Source organism: Triticum aestivum, chromosome 4B (genome assembly GCF_018294505.1).
Source record: "Triticum aestivum cultivar Chinese Spring chromosome 4B, IWGSC CS RefSeq v2.1, whole genome shotgun sequence".
Lineage (NCBI taxonomy): Eukaryota > Viridiplantae > Streptophyta > Magnoliopsida > Poales > Poaceae > Triticum > Triticum aestivum.
The window spans coordinates 546,513,448-546,537,640 of NC_057804.1; the positions used below are offsets into that span (position 1 = coordinate 546,513,448).

The window sequence follows — 24,193 nt, forward strand, 5'->3', positions numbered from 1 at the left end:
TGCAAAACGGGACTCCACGGGATACTGTTCATCTCCACCATCGACCTCCTCCAGCCTCCACGGGCTACCGTCGACCTCCTCTGGCCTCCATGGGCTCCTGTTGATATAGCCTCCACCACGCGCTACCCCATCAGCTACTATTCAACCACCCCTCCACGGGCACGCCTCCACCGTCTACTATTCATCCAGCCCTCCACGGGGTCATCCTGTTCATCCAGCCCTCCACACCACGGGGTCCTGTTCATCCACAGGCAACACCACCGCTCACTGTTCATCCACCCCCCCTGCAACGCTCACTGTTCATCCAGAGAGGCAGCATCCATCAGCTTCAGTTAGCAGCAGTAGCGAAGAAATCGCTTGATCGGGTTCAGTTAACAGCCATCGATCGGTCGCTCGGGTTCAGTAACACGTAGCCTGCAGTGCAATCGCTCGGGTTCAGTTAGATCCCAATGCCTCGCTCGGGTTTAGTTAGAGCCAACGCCTCGCACACACGTGCATACATGTACGAGAGAAACGCGCATTGCTCGGCCCCCGACCTCCCACCGTAAGCGGGAACTCCCCGAAATTTTCCTCGCCCTCGCTTCTACCACGGTTTTTTCCGTCATGGACGGCCCAAAGAATGTCATGCAGCTACGTCTCTGGCCCGCCCAGGACGAAAAGCTCATTTTCTGTCATGATTTTTTTATCATAGAAGTAGGCGCCCACCACATCTATGATGATACCAGGTTTTGTCACAATTATCGTCATAGAAGTGTCATATGTATGACAGAAAAAAAATTCGTTCGGCCCAAAATGTCACGGATGTGTCTTTTTCTTGTAGTGAGTGAATCCGATGATATGCTTAGTATAGAGTCCAATGATATGCTGTGTGGAATCTAGTCGATGATATGCTTTAGTGTAGAGTCCGATGACATGCTTATTAGTGTAGAATCCAAGGAACTGGTTAATAGTGTAGATAATCCATACTTATTAGTAGAATTCATGCTTAGTAGAAATGTGTAGTACTGTGTATTTTGATAGTGTAGAAATGCTACTTATTAATTGATATGTTTTTCTTATTCAGAAATTGCCAAAGAGCCTATCTGTGAGTTGTGGTATCGAGCCTGATGAAGAAGGCTCAGCTGGAATATGCCTTACCGCAAGGGGCTCTGTCACCACCTGTACGTACGGCATGGACACGGACGGTCGCACACACTTAACCTTGGTTTAGTGGAAGAGCTTCCTCGTTGGCAAGAATCTTCGTGTTGGACAGTCCATCCTAATTACTATCAGGAACACCCACCGCCCAGGCTTGAGGATGATAATCGTCATCAATATCATCTAGAACTACATATGTGTGTGTGGCTGTATGACTATACCTAGTAGAACTGCTAGATATGTGTGGCTATAAGACTACCTAGTACTGCTTATCATATATGCTATATTCATGTGAGGATGCATGTTGACTATATATGGGTACCTATAATGCTTAATGATATTGTAATGACTATTGTATGACTATATGGTATTGTGGTTAATGATATTGTTATCTGGTATATGTGAAATTGTAGTTTATTGAAACGGGGTATTGTTCTACATCAATAGGAAGCAGAAAAAAAGATGAAAGATACAGCAACAACACGGGGACAGAAAAGCGCTATAGCTACTTAATAGTAGCGCGTGCCAGAAAAGCGTTACTGATATAGTCAATAGTAGAAGCGCTGGTCTAGACCGCGCTACTACGAATTGTTAGTTGTAGCACCGTAGTAGTAGCGCGGCTACCCGCACTACTGGTAGCATCAAAACCCGCGCTACTACTAGGGGTTTCCCTAGTAGTGTCACACATCATCAAAGGTGCAGCAAGGTTGATATAGAAGCACTCCGTGATCGATTCCCCCTCTGGCAAAGTACCAGCAGAGGCCTCGAGATGGGATCGCGGAAGAACAGAAGCTTGCAGCGGCGAAATAGTTGTTTTGGATCTCGCTCTGGTGATTATGCAATTCCAGCGAATTTATGGAAGTGGAATTAGGTCAAAGGGAGCTACGAGGGCCCCACAAGCTTAGGTGGCGTCCCCCTTGGGGGCGTGCTGTGTGAGCTTGTGTCCCACTCATATGTCTTTTGGCCTCCTCCTGAAGCTTCCAGCATCCCTTCTGGTCTAGAAAATATCACCGTAAAGTTTCGTTACGTTTGGACTTCGTTTGGTACTGTTTTTCTGTGAAACAATAAAATAGGCAAAAGCATGAACTGGCACTGGGCACTAGGTTAATAAGTTAGTTCCATAAATGATATAAAATGGCATATAAAGCAGACAATATTGATAATATAATAGCATGAAACAATAAAAAAATGTAGATACGTTGGAGATGTATCAGCATCCCCAAGCTTTATTCCTGCTCGTCCTCGAGTAGGAGAATGATAAAAACGGAATTTTTTATGTTGAATGCTACCTAGCATGTTTATCATGTAATCTTCTCACTGTATGAATATTAGGATACGAATGATTCAGGGCAATAATCTATCATTTGAAATAAAGACATCAATACTCAAACTTACTGCCCCTACAAATTCATATAGCTTAGAATGCATAGTCTTCCTAACACAAGATATTAATCATGAACTACCCCGATGAGAAGCCGAGTAATCAAACCATACTTTTCCTCGCTTTAGCATTTTCACTTTCATGCAATACTTGAGTGTGAGCTGATGTAACGCCCCGAGACCAATGCGCCAGGTGTTTTCCAGTTATTCGCCATCGTTCCCATGTCATTCGCTTGCGTGTTGCACTTTTCCTTGTCATCATGTGCATTACATCTGCATGTTTTTCAAAACTTGCTTATGTTTGGGTCTCCCAGTTCTCTCTGTTGTCCGTTCCGAGCCCAACCACACTCGCACGCGCCCGCGGCACCTTCGAAATTTTATTTTATAAGTGAGTCGAAAATGTTCTCGGAATGAGATGAAAGTTGGCGTGCGGTCTCATTATAGTGTAGGTAGACCGCCTGCCAAGTTTCGTCACAATTCAGAGTTCGTTTGATACCGTTAAACATATAGTGGTATCGTTGCAGGTACCTTCGTGACGTTTCGGTCCCCAAAACGTTGCGAGGCTGCATTTGTCTTCTCTCCTCTCAGCCCAACCCCCTCTAGCACAGCCAATCTAGCCCATCGTAAACCCCCCTCCGACCGGAACCGTCAGATCACGAGTGGAGGGCCCGGAACGGCCTCAAACCCCTCCTAACCCTAATCCTAGCCCCCATTTCCTATTTAAACACCTCCCCCTGCCATTTTGGGCAATCCCTAAACCCTAGCCTCCTCCCACCTCGCTGCCGCCGCCCCCTCCATTTCCGTGCCCGAACACCTCCACTCCGCCACTTGGCGTGGCCCCAGCGGGTAGCCTCCACCGCTCCCGACCAATGGGAGGCTTCCACATCACCCCCTCAGCCTCCCAGCCATCGCGGCCCGCCGCAGCCCGCAGTCGGCCTGCCCCGGGCCGGATCTGGGCCCGGAGGGAGCCCGCGCGCCGCCGCCATGCGCAACCGCTCGCCTCTCCCCGCGCTGCAGCAGCCCCGAGCGCCTCCCCGCGCCGATCCTCGACCTGGCCTCCAGCGAGCCTCGCCGCCGCCCCACCAGGTCACCTCCTCCCCGCCGTGCCCTTCTCCGTTCTCCTTCTCTGGCCCTCACCCACTCTTCCCTACAGGGCTGCCACCGCCATGGAGCCCGCGACCTCACTGCCGCACCTCCCCGCGTCGCCCTAAGCCGGGATCCGGCCGGATCCGGCGAGCCGCGGCCGGATCCGCCCGTCCCTATCCCCGGTCGGTCATCCCCGGCCTCTCCTAGCCTCCCCATTGCCGGCGCCTGCGTTGACCATGCCATGGCCTCGTCCTCCTCCTCTCCATCCTAGTTTCTGCTAGGTGAAAATGGCCAAGTCCGGGAATTTTTAACAGCATGTTACATTTTTGTGTGGGCCCTACCGATGTGCATGTTGATCCATATGGAGTGTCTAATATGTCAAAATGTTCATCTCTTGATGCTCTACACTATGGTTGATGTTACATGCTTGTTTGAGACCATCTAGTTGTTGTAATCTCTATTGCAAGAGTGCTAAGTGATATAATCTGCTGAAAAACTGTTATAACTTGTCATTTTGTCTTTTTCTTATCATTTTGTGTGATTTTATTTTGAGCATCATGTCAATATGTTTTAGGAGAATAATCATGTCATCTTTGAATTGGTGTATTCCATTTGTCATGACATGCCCTGTGGTGAGTGCAACAAGCTTATGAAGTAGGCTACTTGCTATTAATGTTCTGCTAAGTCTAAATATGTTATATTATCATACTATGTTTGCTTGATGCTACCAACAAATCATGCAGAATCTGGAGATGTTTAGTTGACATTGTTTGATGTCCATGTTATGATATAGCATTCCATGCCATTTGATGCCAAATATAAGTCTTGTAGCATGTGTTTTCATTGCCATGAACATGCCTAAATGATGTTCCAGTTTTCTGTTAACTTGATGATGCCATGTTGTAAGCTTGATATTAAATAATCTATGCCTCTTTTACAGACGCTCAAATTACATGCATTGAAGTTAGCTACTAGTACTTAGTTCACATGACAAATTTGATAATTTCAGACTTCATATTACCTCTGTTCCAAGCTTGAAAACTTGCTATGATAATGTTGTTGTTTTAGACTTGCTGAAACTGTTACAACATTCAAACTTGTCTTAATGGTTTACACTAATCCATGAGCCATATGCATATGATATCTGGATGTTATTTGCTCTTTGTTATGTGTACTTCGATTCCATGCCCTTGGTTGCCATATAAACTTACTGTAGCTTATCATTTTATTGCCCTCAAATTGCCATCATGCTAAACCCGTCAACCTGTTAACAGCATGTTCTATTTTGTAAAAATCATAATAATTAATCTATGCATCATATGAACTTGTTCCCATGCAGTAAGTTGAAATATATCATGTCTAATACATGCCCATATCTTTTTCATAAATATTAAAATTCATATGCTTGTTGTTATGTGCCTCCAAAGTCAGCATCATAATGTTACCGTTTTGCACTCCCAGATTTTCTCCAAGCCTGAGAATCTGCTATTTCATGTTTGCATCTTGTCTTGATGATTTCTGTGAACGTGTTGCTCCTATATATATGCCATGTTGTGTGAGTTGAGATCCATGATACGCACTAGCATACTATACCTTTTGATGCCATGTTCATGCACTGTAGTATCTCTATTTCATGCCTCCAACAGGCCATCATATTAACTCTGCTCATGCATATGCCCTGTTTTTCACAAAGTCATGAATCTGTGTTATAATGTTGCTTTTTGCATTGATCTCATTAGTTTAATCACGATGCCTATGAAACTGAACCTTAATGATATTTGAATCATGTTATCTGTACTTTGAGCACATATCAAGTTTGAGATCGTATGATTCATGTAGCATGTTGTTTTGATGATTGCAAAGTGCCTACTTACTGATTTGGGCACATTGTTGTTGAAACTTGTTTTGGGTGTATGTGTTCATCCGTTGCTCCGTTTTGATGGTGTTCTATATGAAACTTGCTTAGAATTGCTTGTAATTTCATATTATCTTGTTGCATCCATGTTTTGAGCATGTGTGCTTGATTATTGTATGCATTTTGCATCAATGTCATGTTTAACTTGTGTTGCTCATATCTTCTAGGCTGTAGCTTTGAATTAAATGAACTTTATATGTAACTTGACTATAAAGATGTGTAGATCATCATGGTGCTTTTTAACTTGCTTTCTAACAACTTCAACATAAATTTTTATTCAGATCTGGTCCAATTTCAAACTTTGCATATGAGGTCTTACCGAAATTATTATATGTTGTTTGCGGCCTCATTTAAACTTGCTTTGATGTGATGTTCTAGTATGCATCATCTCTTGCTATGTGTAGCATCATATAGCCTTGTCATGCATCATACTTGGTTGAGCATCATGCCATGTTTATGTGTTGTGTGTTTACCATGTTGTTTGCTTCTTTTCAGTTGTGCTTCTTCTCAATAGTTCCTGTTTCGTTGCGATCGTGAGAACTCGTTCGACTACGCTTGGTTTGTTTATGCCCGTTCGTCTTCTTCATGGACTTGATCTTCTTTCTAGAGGGATTTCAGGCAAGATGATCATCACCTTGGATCTCACTATTATCTTTGATATGCTAGTTGTCTCGATGCTATCGCTATGTCGCGCTACCCACCTCTTGTTTATCAAGCCTCCCAATATGCCATGAAACAGCCTCTAACCTTTCCACCATCCCAGCAAACCGTTGTTTGGCTATGTTACCGTTTTGCTCAACCCCTCTTATAGTGTTGCTAGTTGCAGGTGCGGTTGTAGATTGTTCCATGTTAAGACATGGATATCATGGGATATCACAATATCTCTTATTTAATTAATGCATCTATATACTTGGTAAAGGGTGGAAGACTCGGCCTTTTTCCTGGTGTTTTGGTTCACTCTTGCCGCCCTAGTTTCCGTCATACCGGTGTTATGTTCCTTGATTTTGTGTTCCTAACACGGTTGGTGTTTATGGGCCCCCCTTGACAATTCACTTTGAATAAAACTCTTCTAGCAAGGCCCAACATCGGTTTTACCATTTGCCTAATAACAACTAAAACTTGCATAGGGACCTATTGGCCCCTGAGGTCTCTTAATCAACCCTCGGGCTAGTGCTCCTCATGAATGTTGGTCCACCTACCAAGTAGTCGGCGGTGCCACCTCGAGGCAACTTGAGGTATTTGGCTATCGTCCACTTAGCATAGACATTGTTATCCTGAGAACGAGATACGCGCGGCTCTTATCGGGGTATCGATGCACCGGGTGGTCTTGTTGGACTTGTTTTACCATTGTCAAAATGTCTTGTGAACCGAGATTCCGAGCTTGATTGGGTTGTTCCGGGAGGAGGATTTTCCTTTGTCGATCGTGAGAGCTTGTCCTGGGCTAAGTTGGGACGCCCCTGCAGGGTTTAAACTTTCGAGAGCCGTGCCCACGGTTATGTGACAGATGAGTGTTTTAATGTCCGGTTGTAGAGAACTTGACACCAGATTCGAAATGAAATACACCAACCGCGTGTGTAACCGTGACTGTCTCTTTTCGAGCAAGTTCGGGAAGAGAACACGGTTGGGTTATGCTTGAACGCAAGTAGTTTAGGATCACTTCTTGATCATTACTAGTTTGCGACCGTTTGTGTAGTTTCTCATCTTACTCTTGTACTCGTAAGTTAGCCACCATACAATGCTTAGTGTTGCTGCAACCTCACCACTTATCCATTTCCATACCCATTAAGCTTTGCTAGTCTTGATTGGTAATGGGATTGCTGAGTCCTTGTGGCTCACAGATTACTACAACAACAGTTGCAGGTACAGGTAATGCGATGATCATGACATGAGAGCGATGTTTACTTGTTTTGGAGTTATTCTTTTGCTTCTTCTTTGATTAAGGATAGGTTCCTGGTCGGCAGCCGGGGCTAGCAGGGTGGATGTCGTTTGTGTTTCATCCGTAGTCGGATGCCCCTCTTCTGTATGATGTTGTTGTATTCTCGTGGCATCGGTATGCCTTTGCATGTATCCCCACTATTATGTAATGGTATGATGTAATGATATCCACCTTGTAAAAGTGTCTTCAATATGCGGCTCTATCCTTGGTGGGACCTTCGAGTTCCTCTTGGATAGGATCGCATATTGGGCGTGACAGTCAAGGACTTGGCACTTTGGATGGCATAGAGAATAATGAGCGGGTTCATAAGGGAAGACAAAAATAGAGAAAGTCTCACACTGACGTGGCTGATCATTAGGCAATGGAGAGGCCTTACAATCGATGCCAATGTGAGGAGTAGGAATTTCCATGCAACAGATGCACTAGAGCTATAAATGTATGAAAGCTCGCTATGGAAATTAAGTGGGTGTGCATCCAACTTGCTTGCTCATGAATACCTCGGGCATTTGAGGATGCCCATCATCGGAATATACAAGCCAAGTTCTATAGTGTAAAAATTCCCACTAGTATATGAAAATGACAAATCATGGGGACTGTCTATATGAAGAACATGGTGCTACTTTGAAGCACAAGTGTGGTAAAAGGATACTAGCATTTCCCCTTCTCCCTTTTTCTCTCATTTTAATTTTTTTTCTTTTCTCATTTTTTAGAACAATATCATGAACCTCATCCCCACATTTGCAAGGAATCATCAGTCTGCATCATTCTAAGTGCGATGCACTCAATTCAATCATACACTAATCATACACGGAAATGTGTACGATCAAGATCAGGGAATAGCGGGAAGATATCACAACACAACTTTAGACACAAAATGAAAGACACACAAGCTTTATATTTCAAGCCAGGGGCCTCGAGGGCTTGAATACAATAGCTCGAGTACAAATGATTTAGCGGAAGCAACAATATCTGTCGGTGTTTTGGGAACTAGGGTACACATACTTGCCTGCCTGCGGCCCATGGCGTGGCTCCATCGGCAGCCTGGTATAGCCCATCTTCAGCATCGGCAAGAAAAGGCCCTCGCGAGGAGTCGAGCCTCGCGAGGCGGATGACACCAAGACCTCCGGAGGGAGCGGCCTCCCCAGGCTGGCTCTTGAGGAGCGGAGATTAATATGCAAGTGCCCATATCATGAGGTTCAGGTGACGCAAGCCATGACGACCAAGGCCAGGCGGGCGCCAGCAGGCACAGAGTAGCATGTTTCCTCTTTGGTGCTAAGGAGGCAAGCGCATGCGTGCAGTACCGAGGAATCGGCCAAAGGTTTCCATTCCCGCGCTACAAGACCAAGACTTTCAGGACGGATGTCATCGCTGAGCCCACCACAGTGTCACGACCAAAAACTTTGCAGGCGAAGACCACCTTTTGTCAGGATAGGATGTACTACTTGTGCCCCTTCAAAATTGGCCACTATGGGATCCCTTCCCGCCTTTGTTTGGAGGAAGAGGACCAAGGCCACGATAAATATAGGTTAGCCGCCACCATAGGAGGGGATCGAATCCAAACTCTCACTAGTTCACACCCACACAAGAACAGACCTCCTGAGGTTGTTCTTCCTCTGTACTAGTTCATCCTCAGCCCCTCGTGAGGCTAATCCACCACAAAGGAAGAGTAGGGTCTTACACCGCAAGGTGGCCTGAACCTGGGTAAACTGTCGTGTATCTTTCCTTTCCTATTCATCAAGCTAGGCCGTGAGAATGACAAGTTGGTCGGCAGGAGAGGTTGAGTTCTTCACACATGCCCCAGATTTTGAACCTTTCTTGGGTCTGCGGATCCCTGAATCCGACATTTGGCATGCAAGGTAGGGGTGTGTCGAAGGTTCGCCTCTTCATCATTCGTGTTCCGCCCTCGTCGCCTGGTCCCCATGGATGGCGTCACTCTGCTAGTCGGGCTGCCAGGAAAGTTTGGAGGCATCGTGGGCCTCCGGGCTTTCTCCCCCGCCTTGCGACGAGTGCAATGGCGGCTGAAGTTCAGGCCGGAGTTGCTGCTGTGATATGATGGCACGACGGACCCCATGGAGTTCCTCCAGATGTATGCGGAGGCCATCTGGGCGGCTGGCAGCGATGATAAGGTCATGGCAAATTGGCTCCCTATGTCACTTATGGGTTGCCGCGACCCTAGCTCCTCAACTTTCCGGAGTCCTTGGTGGCCTCCTGGGAAGATCTACACGGCCTATTCATCGCACGCTTCGTGGCGTCGTCCCCCACGCCGTCGCGACCATCCTCGGAGGGTAACAGGTGCCGGCCTTAGACCGCCACGTCAAGCAGTTCTTTCGTCAGGTCGGAGCCGCTCAATCGTGGCGGGGGGCTCCTCCGGGCTGGGCGGCACCCAATGCCGACTTCGTATTCGACGCCAGCGACCACCCCAAGACCATGGTCGGTGTCGGCGCTTCCCATGCTTTGCACCTCCACCATCTGCAACGTAGCAGTCACCAGGATCCTCATCGACGTTGGTGCAGGCCTCAACATCCTCTCCATGGAGGCCTTCGGCCTACTTCACATACCCTTCGACCGGCTCATCCCCACCAAGCCCTTGTCGATGGTGATCGACGGTTCCACTAGCCCTCTGGGGCAAATCCGCCTCCCTATAACCTTTGGCATGCACGACAACTACCGCATCGAGCTCATCGATTTCGACATCACCCGCATCGGCCTCCCGTACAACGCCATTCTCGGATATCCGGCCCTCACCAAGTTCATGGCGGTGACTCACCCGGGCTACAACATCATGAAGATGTCGGGAAGCAGCGGTGTCCTCACCGTAGCGGGGGACACCAAGGACGCGCTCATGGCCCTCAAGCTCGCTTTCAAGGCCGCGGTGGTCGCGCGGCCGGGCACCAGGGCACTTCGGAGGTCTCGTAGGCAGCGCCAGCAAAGAAGAAGCAGCTATTCTCTCAAGATCGGGTCGAGACGAAGCAGGTGCCGGTCGACGATGCCGAGGGATCAGGACCTATCTTCAGCATAGGCGCCAGCCTCCCCTTAGACGAGGAAGAGGCGTTGGTCAGCTTCCTCCGCGCAAACAAGGATGTGTTTGTGTGGGAAGCAATATACCTAGTCGGCATCCCATGCGGGGTGATCGAGCACCACTTGATGGTGTGCCCCAATCCGCGCCCCGTAAAGCAGTAGGCACAGCGGCAAGCCCTAGAGAAGAAGTCATTCATCATCTAGGAGACCCGCAAGCTGCAAAAAGCCGACGTTATTCGAGAGGTGTGGCACCCGGATTGGCTGCGAACCCTGGTATCGTCCCCAAGAAGGGCGGGAAGGAGCGCATGTACGTCCATTTCACGAGCCTCAACAAAGCTTGCCCTCAAGACCCTTTCCCTCTTCCGCGCATCGATCATATTGTTGACTCCACTGCCAAGTGCGATTTGCTATGCTTCCTGCACGCCTTCTCAGGCTATCAACAAATCAAGATGGTGGTACAGGATGTTGAGAAGATGTCTTTCCTCACCCGTGCGGGGTGTACTGCTACACCTGCATACCATTCGGGCTGCGCAATGCCGGCGCGACCTTCTAGCGATTGATGCACATCGCATTGGGCCAGCAGCTTGGGAGGAACGCCGAGGCGTACGTAGCTGACATAGTGGTCAAATCTCAGGAGGCAAGAACTATTGTCGAAGATCTGGAAGAAACATTTGCTAGCCTGCGCAAGGTAAAATTGTGGCTCAACCCGGAGAAGTGCGTGTTTGGCGTTCCGTCTGGCAAACTGCTAGGCTTCCTGGTGTCGCACAGAGGGATCGAGTCCAACCCGGAGAAGATCAATGCGATAGAGAGTATGAGCCCGTCGCAAACCCTCAAAGAGATGCAGAAGCTGGCGGGCTGCATAACGTCGCTGGGGCGCTTCATCACAAAGCTAGGCGAGCGCGCACTCCCGTTCTTCAAGATGATGAAAAAGAAAGGCTCGTTCAAGTGGACTCCAGAGGCCGAAGCGGCCTTCCAAGACCTCCAAAGATACCTCACCAGCCCACTGGTGATGGTAGCGCCTCGACCTCTTGAGCCCCTGGTGCTTTACTTGGCAGCCACGCCTCACTCTGCCAGCATGGCGCTCGTGGCGGCCAGGGAAGAGCGAGTGGTTGGGGTGCGTGGTGCAGCGCCCCATGCCCGACTGAGGCGCCGCAGCCTCAGGATGGCGCTCCTAAGGCCTCGGCCGCCCCTCCGGTCGGTGGGGCTCCCGAGGACGGCGCTCCCAAATCCACGGCAGCCCCACCTGATGAAAAAGCCCCTGAGAATCCCCCGCCTCAGGAGGGATATGACCCTGCCGGACCCTCCTCCCTCGTCGAACATCTCATGTACTTCATCAGCACAGTGTTGTGCGACGCACGGGCGCTCTACCCCATGCCACAAAAGCTCCTGCTCGCACTCCTTGTTACCTCCAGGAAACTGTGTCACTACTTCCAAGGCCACCTCATCAAGGCTGTCTCAGCATACCCCTTGAAGAGGGAGGGTCGCCGAATGGAACATCGATCTGCAAGCATTCCAGCTGGAGTTCAACACCACCCGAGTAATCAAGGGCGCGGCCCTCGCCGACTTTGTGGCAGAATGGACTGAAGCCCCTGACCGAGAAGTGGGCGAGGACTATTCTCTCGCGCACGGAGAAGAGGCACTAGATGGTTGGGTCATGTACTTCGATGATGCCAAGGCGCGGGGGCTGGAGCCGAGCTCATCTCACCTACCTAGGACAAGCTCTACTACGTCGTGCAACTCTGCTTCCAGCATGGAGAGAAGGTATCCAACAACATCATTGAGTACACGGGCTTGATTGCCTGCCTCAAGGCTGCGGCAGCTCTAGGGGTCAGGCGCCTCACCATCAGGGGTGACTCCCAGTTCCTCGTCAACTTCTCCAACAAGGCGTACAAGCCAAAGGACGAGTACATGGATGCATACTTTGAGGAGGTACGCAAAATTGAGAAACAATTCTTGGGTTTGGAATTGTAGCACGTGCCGCGGGGCACGAACAAGGAAGCAGACGACATCGCCAAGAGGGCGTCCCGATGCCACCCTCAGGAGCCTGGTGTCTTCGAGGAGCGGCTCTTCAAGCCGTCAGCAGTTCCCCTCACTGCGGGACCGGCTCTGCCTCGAGAGGAGTTTCCATCGGCACCCTCCTCGGGCGCCTCAGCCTGCGGCCCGACCTCGGGAGCCTGCTTGCTTATCATGTTCGAGCCTCAGGAGGGGTGTTGGACCAGGGAATTCAAGGCGTACCTGCTCCGGGGCACCTTGCCAGAGAAGGAGGAAGACGCGGAGCGTGTGGCCGCCAGGCCACCGCGTACGGCATTCGGGATGGTGAGCTCTACCGAAAGCGCCCAAATGCCATTTCTCTACGATGCATCTCTAGGGAGCAGAGGTGCGAGCTGCTGGCCGACATACATGGCGGGGACTGCGGGCATCACTCCTCATTGCGCACCCTCGTGGGCAAGGCATTTCGTAGCAGGTTCTACTGGCCCATGGCGCTCAATGATGCCACTGAGTTGATGAGATCTTGTGAGGCATGTTAGTTCCATGCCAAGCAGATCCACCAGCCCGCTCAGGGCCTCCAGACCATCCCGCTCTCGTGGCCATTCACGATATGGAGGTTGGATATACTGGGCCCGTTCCCTCGAGGGCCCGGGGGCTACCGCTACGTCTACGTCACCATCGACAAGTTCACCAAGTTAGCGGAGGTGGAAGCCGTATGCACCATCCCAGCTGGCTCGACCGTCAAGTTCATCAAGGGCCTCGTGAGCCGTTTCGGGGTACCCAACCGCATCATCACCGACAATGGCTCTCAGTTCACGAGCAACCTTTTCAAAACATATTGTGCTAACCTTGGAACGTAGATATGTTACGCTTCGGTGGCACACCCGTGGAGCAATGGTCAGGCCGAGCGCGGCAATGCGGAGGTCCTGAGGGGCCTCTAGGCGAGCTTCAAGAAGAAACTCGAGGCCTGCGACAGGGGCTGGCTCGATGAGCTCCAGTCTATGATGTGGTCCATCTGCACCACCGAGACCAAGCCAACGGGCGAGACTCCGTTCTTCCTCGTCTACGGAGCTGAGGCGGTCCTCCCTCATGAGGTCAAGCATCGCTCCCTGCGGGTCTTGGCGTTCGACGAGGCGCGCCAGGATGCCTCTTGGGGGATGGACCTCGTGCTGGGGGAGGAGCGTCTCTGCCAAGCCTAGCTCCGTGCAGTGAGGTACCAGTAGGCGCTGCGGCGGTACCACTGTTGTAGCGTCCACTCCAGGACCCTCGAGGTGGGTGACCTTGTCCTGAGGTGGGTGCTCTCCTGGGAGGGGATTTACAAGCTCTCGCCCATGTGGGAGGGCCCGTTAAGGATCGCCCGTGTCTCCAGGCCTGGCGCCGCACGCCTGGAGACGCAGGACGGGGTCCCCATCCAGAACGCCTGGAACATCCAGCATCTCCGGAAGTTCTATCTGTCATCAAGATCTCTACTCGTGACACTCTCACGTAATAATGAGTTGGGGTTGTACACGCCCCAGAGTCTCCTGAGCGCCACCCCTGGGCCTCACGAGGGCTCCCACCCACATCCTATTAGAGGCCCCATGCTCCACGCTGGTGGGAAGACAAGAAGACTAGTATACGTGCTAGACAAGGCTGTTCTTTTGCTTGCTTTCTGTAGCTGGTTTGCAACTTATTGAATGGAATTTGAAGTTTTTTGCGTCTCCCCTTGAGGGTTGGGAAATTTCTTCTCCTTGCATTGTTCGCTCTTCTAGGTCTCGCCCCAGGGGCAGTGGCAGTTGCTCGTCTCTCCTCTTCACGCGTCCCGCACGCTGGGGCTAGGCAGGTGTGTGCGCTGGGCCAGCCCGCGAACACACCTCGCCAAAGCCTCAATACCCTGGCCTTTGGCATCTTCTTCCTCGTGTGACGCTCTCAAATGAGCTCACAGGCACGACGCCTAAGGAGGTTTCCTAATCCTATAGCTGCAGGGTGCCTCCTGAGGCTTAGTGACGTCTGAGTCTCCTCACGGCAAGGCATGCTCTTGGGGCAGGGGACTGCACCACAAGAATACCAAGCTAAGTTGCCCTAACCACAATCAACAGCAACGCGGGTATCGCAATGCAACATAAAACAATAACATAACGGTGCAAGCACCGTAGTTCATTACATGCCCCAGCAGGGCCTTCTACTTCTTTTTGCAGGAGGAAGAAGGAAATAAAAGCAAGCCGCGCGACTACAGCGGCTCTCAAGGCCCAGCTCCAGCAGCACTCGGGCTCAGTTGGAGTCCTCCTCCTGCTTCATCGGGGCATGGCAATGACGTGGCTCATCACCCTCTCTGATCTGAGCCCAGCGATGCTGTGGTTCGTCGTAGTCGTCGTCGCTTGTGCTCCCCCCGGGCAAGGGCAAGCTCACCACCAGCGATGGCACCGCCCCTATGGTCGTCACCGTCATCGTTGTCATCGTTATCACTTTCCGGGCAGCACCCCAAGTGTCAGCCGTCTTCCCTGAACACCCTAACATAAAGGATCGCGATACCATTGTACCTTAAGTGGAGGGTGCACCTTCTGTGCAGGCCCAGCACGCAGGCAAACCGCTGCCACCCGAGGTTCAGGAACACATTGCCAGCAGCGATGGCCTTGACCGCCACCCGTGAGGCCTTGCTACAGCAGTCGTCGGCCTGCAGCCAGAGACCGCCGAGTCCCCCGGTCGACAGCGCGCCCGCGAAGAAGCACGGAAGCGGGAACCAGATGCCTGTGGGCCTCTTCAACCACACGACGAACTCTGGGGGTGCATCGGCCGTGTGGGACCGCAGGCGCGGTGGCCAAACAGCCGTTGCGCGCCTCACCTCGTCTCTGCAGCCACCCAATCGCGACAACTTCCGTCACGGGAGGGCGCACCCCCATGGCTGTCGGAGGCAGGGCCATCCCTTGAAGGGGTGCACCCGCACCCATGGGGAGCCGCCACCGGTGTTGCATCGTGCTTATGGGGGCGTATGCAGCCTGTCTTGGGCGGCGGCGAGTCTGGCCCCTCCTTGGGAGCCTTCCCCTTCTCTGCGGCCACCATGGACTCGCTGGCACGATGACGAGGCAAAGAGAAAGAAGGAGGAGCAAGCAGTGAGAAGACGGAGATGAGCAGGGGTCTCCGCCCCCTCTCCGATTTATAGCCAGAGGGAGGCCAACCGCCGGCCTCCCTCCCACGATCTCGAGTAATGATGGTTTTTTTGGATGCAATAGGTAGTTGTCAAGTCAAACGGTTGCCGAGGCAACATGGGGAAGTGGAGACGCCCACGTCCCATCAAGCGCCATGCGTCGACTTGGCCTGCAGGCGATTGGGGCCTGCGGAGCTTCACCCTTGCCCCTTGGCTTCTCCTCAACGCCAAGTCCGAACGCGCCTTGGGCCGGTGGCTACTATCGGTGTTCTGGGAACCAGGGTACCCAAACTTTCCTACATGCGGCCCACGGCATGGCTCCATCGGCAGCCTAGTACGGCCCATCTTCAGCATCGGCAAGACAAGACCCTCTCGAGGAGCCAAGCCTCACGAGACGGATGACACCAAGACCTCCGTAGGGAGTGGCATTCCCAGGCTAGCTCCCGAGGAGCAGAGATTCCTATGCAAGCGCCCATCTCATGAGGTTCGGGTGACGCAAGCCATGACGACCAAGGCCAGGTGGGCACCAGTAGGAACAGAATAGAAGGTTCACTCTTTGGTGTTAAGGAGGCAAGCGCAAGTGCAGAGTCCTGAGGAATTAGTCAAAGGTTTCCATTCCCGCGCAACAAGACCAAGATCGCCAGGATGGCACGACGGATGTCATCGCCGAGCCCACCACGGCATCATGACCAGAAGCTTTGCAGGCGAAGACCACCTTTCGTCGGGATAGGATGTACTACTTGCCCCCCTTTAAAATTGGCCATTGTGGGATCCCTTCCCGCCTTCGTTTAGAGGAAGAGGACCAAGGCCACGATAAATATAGCTTAGCCGCCACCATAGGAGGGGATCGAATCTGAACCCTCACTAGCTCACACCCACACAAGAACAGACCTCCTGAGGTTGTTCTTCCTCTGTACTAGTTCATCCTCAGCCCCTCGCGAGGCTAATCCACCACAAAGCAGGAGTAGGGTCTTACACCGCAAGGTGGCCCGAACCTGGGTAACCTGTCGTGTCTCTTTCCTTTCCTGTTCATCAAGCTAGGCCATGAGAATGACGATTTGATTGTATGGAGAGGTTGAGTTCTTCGCATGCGCCCCAGAGTTCGAACCTTACTTGGGTCTGCGAAGCCCTGAATCTGAAAATATCTGAGTACAGACATGAGTTAAACAAGTTTTCCTTAAGAAGCCTAGCACAAACATCTACGATGATAGAAAAAGGCAAGGCCTCCTGCCTGGGAGCCTCCTAACTACTCCTGGTCATCGGCGGTCTCCACGTAGTAGTAGGCACCCTCGGGGTGGTAGTATTCATCGGTAGTGGCATCTGGCTCCTGTGGTCCATCATCTGATCGCATCAAATGGGTATGAGGGAAAAGAGGTAGCAAAGCAACCGTGAGTACTCCTCCAAAGTAATCGCAAGACTTACATCAGATCTATGCTAATTATGCATCAGCATCAAAGGAATGAGGTTGTATCTATGGACTAGACTGCAGAAATGCCAGAAGTGAAGGGAAACCTAGCCTATCAAAGACTAGCATCTTCAAGCATCTTGCAGCATTTAGAAGAGTAAAGAATAGCATATTATATTGAGCAAGTATGTTGTAGTAAAACACCCAGAGATACTCCCTCAACTCCCTGCGAGAAAGCAATCCTGGAACCATCATATCCATTTCACATCTCAATATCCATTTCTAGTTGTAAAGATCGGGATACAACTCCAAGTCATCATGTTACCGTGGACACGGCTATTCGAATAGATTAACTTCCCTGCAGGGGTGAACCACATTTCCCAATACGCTTGATCACTATGGCCGGACACACTTTCCTAGGTCATGGCCGACCTTGGAAGATTGCTACTTCTTGAGCTTACGTTGGTTTTTTCCTTGAAGAGGAAAGGGCGAAGCAGCACAGTAGAGATAAGTATTTCCCTCAATTAAGAACCAAGATATCAATCCAGTAGGAGAAACGCGCAAGTCCCCAATAGATGCACCTACACAAACAATCAAACACTTGCACCCAACGCGATAAAGGGGTTGTCAATCCCTTCACGGTCACTTGCAAAGGTGAGATCTGATAGAGATAGAAAAAACTAAATAAAAGATAACTAAATATTTTTTGGTTTTTTAGTTTATAGATCTGGAAAAAAAGATTGCAAAATAGTAGATCGAAAACAAATATGATGGAAAATAGACCCGGGGGCCATAGGTTTCACTAGAGGCTTCTCTCTTGAAGGCAAATAATACAGTGGGTCAACAAATTACTGTCGAACAATAGATAGAAAAGCGCAAAGTAATGACGATATCCAAGGCAATGATTATGAATATAGGCATCATGTCCGTGTCAAGTAGACCGACTCCTGCCTGCATCTACTACTATTAGTCCACACATCAACCGCTATCCAGCATGCATCTAGAGTATTAAGTTCGTAAAGAACGGAGTAACGCCTTAAGTAAGATGACATGATATAGAGGGATAAACTCAAGCAATACTATGAAAGCCCCATGTTTTTATCCTTGATGGCAACAATTCAATACATGTCTCGCTACCCCTACTTTGTCACTGGGTGAAATCACGCAAGATTGAACCCAAAGCTAAGTACCTCTCTCATTGCAAGAAAAATCAATCTAGTTGGCCAAACACTACTAGAAAAAAGGCTACTAGCAGCGCGGGTAAAATCACTACTAGCAGCGCGGGTACGCGCGCTACTAGTATCGCGCTACAGCTAATAGTTAATAGTAGCGTGGGTTAAACCCGCGCTACTACTAACTTTGTTAGTAGTAGCGTGTGCAACCCACGCTACTGCTATTTTGTACCCGCGCTACTACTAATGAAATAGTAGTAGCGCGTCTGTAATACCAACGCTACTAGTATCCTAAATACTAGTAGCGAGCTATTTTTTCCCACGCTACTACTAACTTATTAGAAATTAAAAAAAAATATCAATCAATTCCATTCTATCACACAATTGTCGTATCTACTATCACAGTTCCTCATTGTACATATCTTTTACATAAGTAAGAGTGTAAACACAGTGTTGTGCGTGTCAGCTACCGATGCAAGTGGTTCTTGCCATGCAAATTCAAAACTTTACCACTACTTCTAGACATCAGAGATTGGGACACGTTGTTATGGTCCGATCCAAAAATTGGCTCACTCGTCAATGTGTGGCGCCTTCCCGGCCTGATCTCGTGGCATGTAGCTGCGACGAAACACAGCGGGCAGCCTCGACGAGCCACACTTGACCGATGGCAGCCACCGCCTTAAGTTGTGACGCCGTCACGTCCCTCGCCTTCAAATCAAGCAGGCCCCGGTCGATGTCGGCCTCGTGCCACGACACCAGCGGATGGAGGAAGCCATCGTACACGTGCCCCGCACCCTGAAATCCTAACACCGTTAAGATTCAGATTTAGAATTGGCCACATATCGAATCAAGTTATCTGAAATGTTGATCATCTATCGGGCTCGGGGTGTCTGACCGACTGCTTACCCGTGTGCTGGTGTGCCATAGGTAGATGACGAGCAGCAGCTTTGCCTCTCCGTACATCGGCAGCCATGACACCGTGCAGTCCACGAACCTCTCGACGATAATCGGCATCGCCACCAGAACCCTGCAGCATTACCAACAGAGGTTCAGAAACTTCAGATTTTTCAGAAGAATGACACGGAAAAATAATGCGGTGAATGTCGATGAAAAAGACAATTAGTGAAAAAGACAAGGAGCATACTAACCTCTTCAGCAGTGAAAATATAACGTAGAGCAGTAAAAGTGGAACATGGCTCAGCATTTGCATTGATAGGGACAGATATACAATTAGGGATCCACTAGGTAAATAAATAATTCTCATAAATGAATAGCATTATCTGCATTTAACAGACTGTAATAGTGTCTGACATCCTTGAGGAAAACCCAAACATTATTCTGATTACCCAGCAAGAACTAGCAATCCCCATTCCCCAACACATCTAAATCTCAAAGCATGGTTAGATAAGATCCAATTACTCAGAGGTGGAACTCTGAATCCCCTTGGAACTGTAGAAACCCAAAACTACTGTGCTTAACCCCTTGATGCAGTGAATAAATTCTAGCATATGTCCAAATCATACAAGGATGAGATCGTTAGGTACTAGCACACACAAAGAGCTAGTTTACCAATACGGGCTACATCACTGCTCGAAATGAAGAGGCTTCGCTGCTAGAATTCAATGCGAAGGTACTTACGATGACCATCCAAGAGGCTACTTGGAGCGACGATCATCTCCCAGTCCCAGCCATTGATTCTGCCTGAGCTTTGCACATGTGTCTGTACTCTGTACTCTGTACTCGTTACCACCATCACTGAATTTTTAGAATGAGAGCAGCTGATTAAACAGTGCAACACTGAAATTTACAAGGAAATGCTACTGTGATATTCCGCCGTATGGAGAAACCATTTGGCCTCTCTGGAAGTTGGGTCCCTTCTTGTAATTGTCGACAATGGGATGAAAAATTACTGCAGGTTCATGGGGCTCCTGGGTACCCAGCTGAATCGGAATGCACTACAGAGCACTATCTTATTTCGACAACCTGAGATGTGAAACTCTGTCAGCAAGTAGAAAATTAAGGAAGTCTTCTTTGCTACAAACAGGGGTACGTGTAAAATATATGTGTTCACAAGCTGAATACAATGTGACTGAGATCATGCTTGCGTTTTATATAAGCATGCACATCTTTAGAATGCATGCACGTCGGCACATACTAAAAGGAACAAGATAGCTAGATATCTGATCGACTAAATTTGGGAGAAACAGAGCAATATTTGAGCTGTACCTGCAGAGTGTTACCTGGTGGAACTGGCAGGAGGCTTGCTCTGATTCAGTCGTTGTAAGTGTAAAGCACATCATTTTGGCTATTACACATGAAAAGAAAAGAAAGGGGAACTCTGTAAGCGTACAGTGGTACAAATTAATTAGCACATCTCACTCCATAGCTGCTATGTACTACTGGTTGAAAGAAATAGAAGCAATTAGCTGACCTGACGTGTGTCGTAGCAATGACCACCGCCTGGGACCAAATTGCTAATGGTGGCTTGCAACCAACAGTTCTGGTTGATTAGCACTTTAGCATGCTCGAGCAGGTGCTTCAGCTTTTAACATTTGAATCATAGTTATACACAGTGGCGGAGCCAGCGCCCGGCGACCCTGGGCACTTGCCCGGGCTCGCTCGCTACGCGCTAGGTACGATGGCCCCGTTATACTGGGAAAAATCATCAACGCCTCGTGCTTTACCCGGGCAGATTGGCTGGTTGTGGTAGGTAATCAGGTAATGGGCTTTCTTTTCCTTCAGTAAATGGGTTAGGTGGACATGATTGACGTGGGATTATAGGCCTATTCGGCTACTTCTAGCAAGCCGTCTATCGGCTATTGTTTACTCAACACCGGAAAGACCATGATATTTTTCTAGAAAAAGAGGACCACGTCGGTTGATCGATCCACCTCCCTGCGACCTGGCATGCTCGGCTGTTGCAGATGGCGGTACTCTGGGGTTGATTGGAGACGGAACGGCGGCGAGTGGAGGCTGGCCTCCGCTGTGTGCGTGGCCGGCGGTGGGCTCCGAAGCAGATCCATCCGAGGAACGGCTTGCATCCTCGGTCGCGGCTTCTTATCCAATCTTTTGTGATAGGTGAGATCGCTAACTTTTGAAGATTGATAGACTTATTAGGGTTTAAATTTAGAGGTTAAAGCATGCCCAGTTGGTCATTCAAGCTATATATTACTTCTTCACTGTTAAAATAGATTTGTGGTTATATGTTGTGTATTAGAATCAAAGGTATTTTTATTGGTCAACCAAATTTTGGAAACCGATCGGTTACCGGATATTTTGTTGGACCCCGAATTTTTTTGCTAGACGTTTGGGTAGTGTCAAATAGAACACGTATACAAATTTTAAAACAACCCCCCCCCCCCCCCCCGACTCTGGAAGTGCTTTCGAGGTTAAATACTAGTAGTATATATTCTCCTGATAAATGAATATGAATTCAAAATTCGTTTAGATACTTGGGGGAAGGCAAAATTAACTATTTTTTTGAAAACCGGTTCTATCGGTCTCTATCGGAAAGAGACCAGTATCAAGAAAAAAAACATGGTCCAAACTACCGATATTTATTTTTAGAATATATAGTTAGTCTTAAACTTGCCCAGGCTTCACAAAATTTCTAGCTCCGCCACTGGTTATACATGGTACTAAACATGACTTAAAAAGTATCCTCTACAACATTTGGAGACAACTTCTCTATTATTAGCCCATAAATCTTGTTTGACCCCCATAACTAAAAATAAAATAAACTGTGCTCTGCTTCGAGTAGCCGCCAAGACGGATTAAATTACCTGACCGGTCGCTTCAGTATAAATTTCTCTTTGAATTGCACAGCGATGACTTGGAAGTTCGTTCAGTCCCTCTGGCACTGATACTGGCAGATGCTTCTTCAGACATTCCGTTCTACACGTATAATGCAAAATGTAAATAAAATATGTGGCATCTGAGATGTATGGTGCAACGAGTAGGCAGAGCAGCCAATTGAGCTGGATCTCCAATTCTGAATTCCTATAAGCAAGGCATAATTTTCGACTTTAATAAGACCAAGGCGTAATTCTGAACATTTGGGGAATATATATATCCACTTGGGGAAGCATACTGCACAGGAAGAACTCTAGTTTCAGAACAAAAGTCCATCCCAGCACAGTGCTAAGAGCATTGTTTCCCCTAAGAGATCAAACGCTATGACATCTGTGTGCTAAATTGTTCAGACATAATTTAATCCTGGTTAAGTTACATGAAGTGATTAGGCTGGACTGAAAGTAAGTGTAATAGGAGTCAATTTTGACCTGAGTATAGTGCAGACTACAGAGGACCAGAAACTGGGAGCTTGTGTGTAGATCGAGAACGAACCTGTTGCTGCCGCTAAGGACATGGTAGATCGAAGATAGTCGATTGACGGTGTCGAGGTAGGGGCAGCTCGACCTGCCTGGGCCGCCTCTCCGGAGCCCTCCTCTCGTCCTCCTCCTCATCCCCATCGTCTTCCTCCTCCTCCTCCCAGGGCCGACCGTTCACGTGCCCCCTCGGGGCCCCGCGCTCCTCCTCCTCCTCATCCGCGTAGTTGGCGAGCCCCAGCAGCGAGGCGCCCCTCTCCCTCCTCGCGCTCGCGCTTCCGCACGGGGGACTGGTGCTCCTCCTCGTCCACGCCCATCACCGGCCGCCGGGAGGAAGGAGGAGAGAGAAGGGTGGATGGAGGAGGAAGGGGAAGGAAGGGAGGAGGAGCTACCTTTGGCGGCAGCGGCGGCGAGGTAGACCGGAGGCGGGGGCAGAGAGGTCGCGAGAGAGAGAGAGAGAGGGGGGGGGGCAAGAACATGGGAGGCGCCCAAAACCCTAGCCAAATAACACGGAGGGGAGGGAGGGGCGGAGCTTGGGGGAGTGTTGCGCGTGGACGGAGCTCGCCGGAACCGGCCGACATGGGTGGGGGCGGCAGCGAGGAGCTCATGGGGAGAGGAGCCGGGGTGGGGTGGACCGAGGAACAGGTGAGAGAGAGAGAGTGGTGGGGTGGGAGTGGATCGGGCCGGGGTGGATGGTGCAGTAGTGGACAAGCTTAGTAATAGCGTGGGGTCTTACCTGCGCTATAGTTATTTACTTAGTAGTAGCGCGGGTTTTATATCCCTCGCTACTACTACGGCCTGTCCCGGGGGTAATGGAGATCACTTAGTAGCAGCGTGGGTTTATACCCCTCGCTACTACTATCAACTTAGTAGTAGCGCGGGTTTTATACCCCTAGCTACTACTAATTAGCAGTAGCGCCCCTTTTTAGACCGCGCCGCTGGTAAGCTTCTGTGTACAAGGTTTTTCCTAGTAGTAAAACCAGACCGATAATTCAAAGAGAAATACAAAGATAAAAAATCATGCATATAAGAATTCAGAGAACATTCAAATAATATTCACACATAAGCTGATCATAAATCCACAATTCATCGGATCACGACAAACACACTGCAAAATAAGATTACATCGGATAGATCTCCAAGAACATCGAGGAGAACATGGTATTGAGAATAAAAGAGAGAGAAGAAGTCATCTAGCTACTAGCTATGGACCCATAGCTAGGTCTAAGGTAAATTACTCATGCTTCATTCGAAGGGAAATAGAGTTGATGTAGATGCCCTCCATGACCGAATCCCCCTCCGGCAGGATGCCGGAAAAGGCCCCAAGATGGGATCTCAAGGGAACAGAAGGTTGCGGCGGCAGAAAAGTATTTTTGTGGATTTCTCTAAGGGTTTTGGAATATATGTGAATATATAGGACGAAGAAGTAGGTCAGGGGACTCCCGAGGGGGCCACAAGGTAGGGGGCGCATGTCGGTGTCAAAATCGGCGAATCTCGGGTAGGGGGTCCCGATCTGTGCATCTTAGGCTGATGGTAACAGGAAGCAAGGGACACAATGTTTACCCAGGTTCGGGCCCTCTCGATGGAGGTAAAACCATACTTCCTGCTTGATTAATATTGAAGATATGAGTAGTACAAGAGTAGATCTACCACGAGATCGTAGAGGCTAAACCCTAGAAGCTAGCCTATGATGGTATGATTGTAAT

At 49.5% G+C, this 24,193-nt stretch overlaps 1 protein-coding gene across 1 annotated transcript; it reads right to left on the reverse strand.

The window, feature by feature from the left end:
* Nucleotides 1-18,738: 18,738 nt before the first annotated feature.
* LOC123090203 (uncharacterized) lies at nucleotides 18,739-21,185 on the reverse strand. Its single transcript, XM_044511612.1, has 6 exons — nucleotides 21,065-21,185; nucleotides 20,389-20,500; nucleotides 19,822-19,917; nucleotides 19,311-19,403; nucleotides 19,069-19,189; nucleotides 18,739-18,957 (listed from the first exon to the last, which is right to left on the reverse strand). Exons 1-6 carry the CDS (start codon nucleotides 21,183-21,185, stop codon nucleotides 18,739-18,741), a joined length of 762 nt encoding a protein of 253 aa, XP_044367547.1.
* Nucleotides 21,186-24,193: the final 3,008 nt, after the last annotated feature.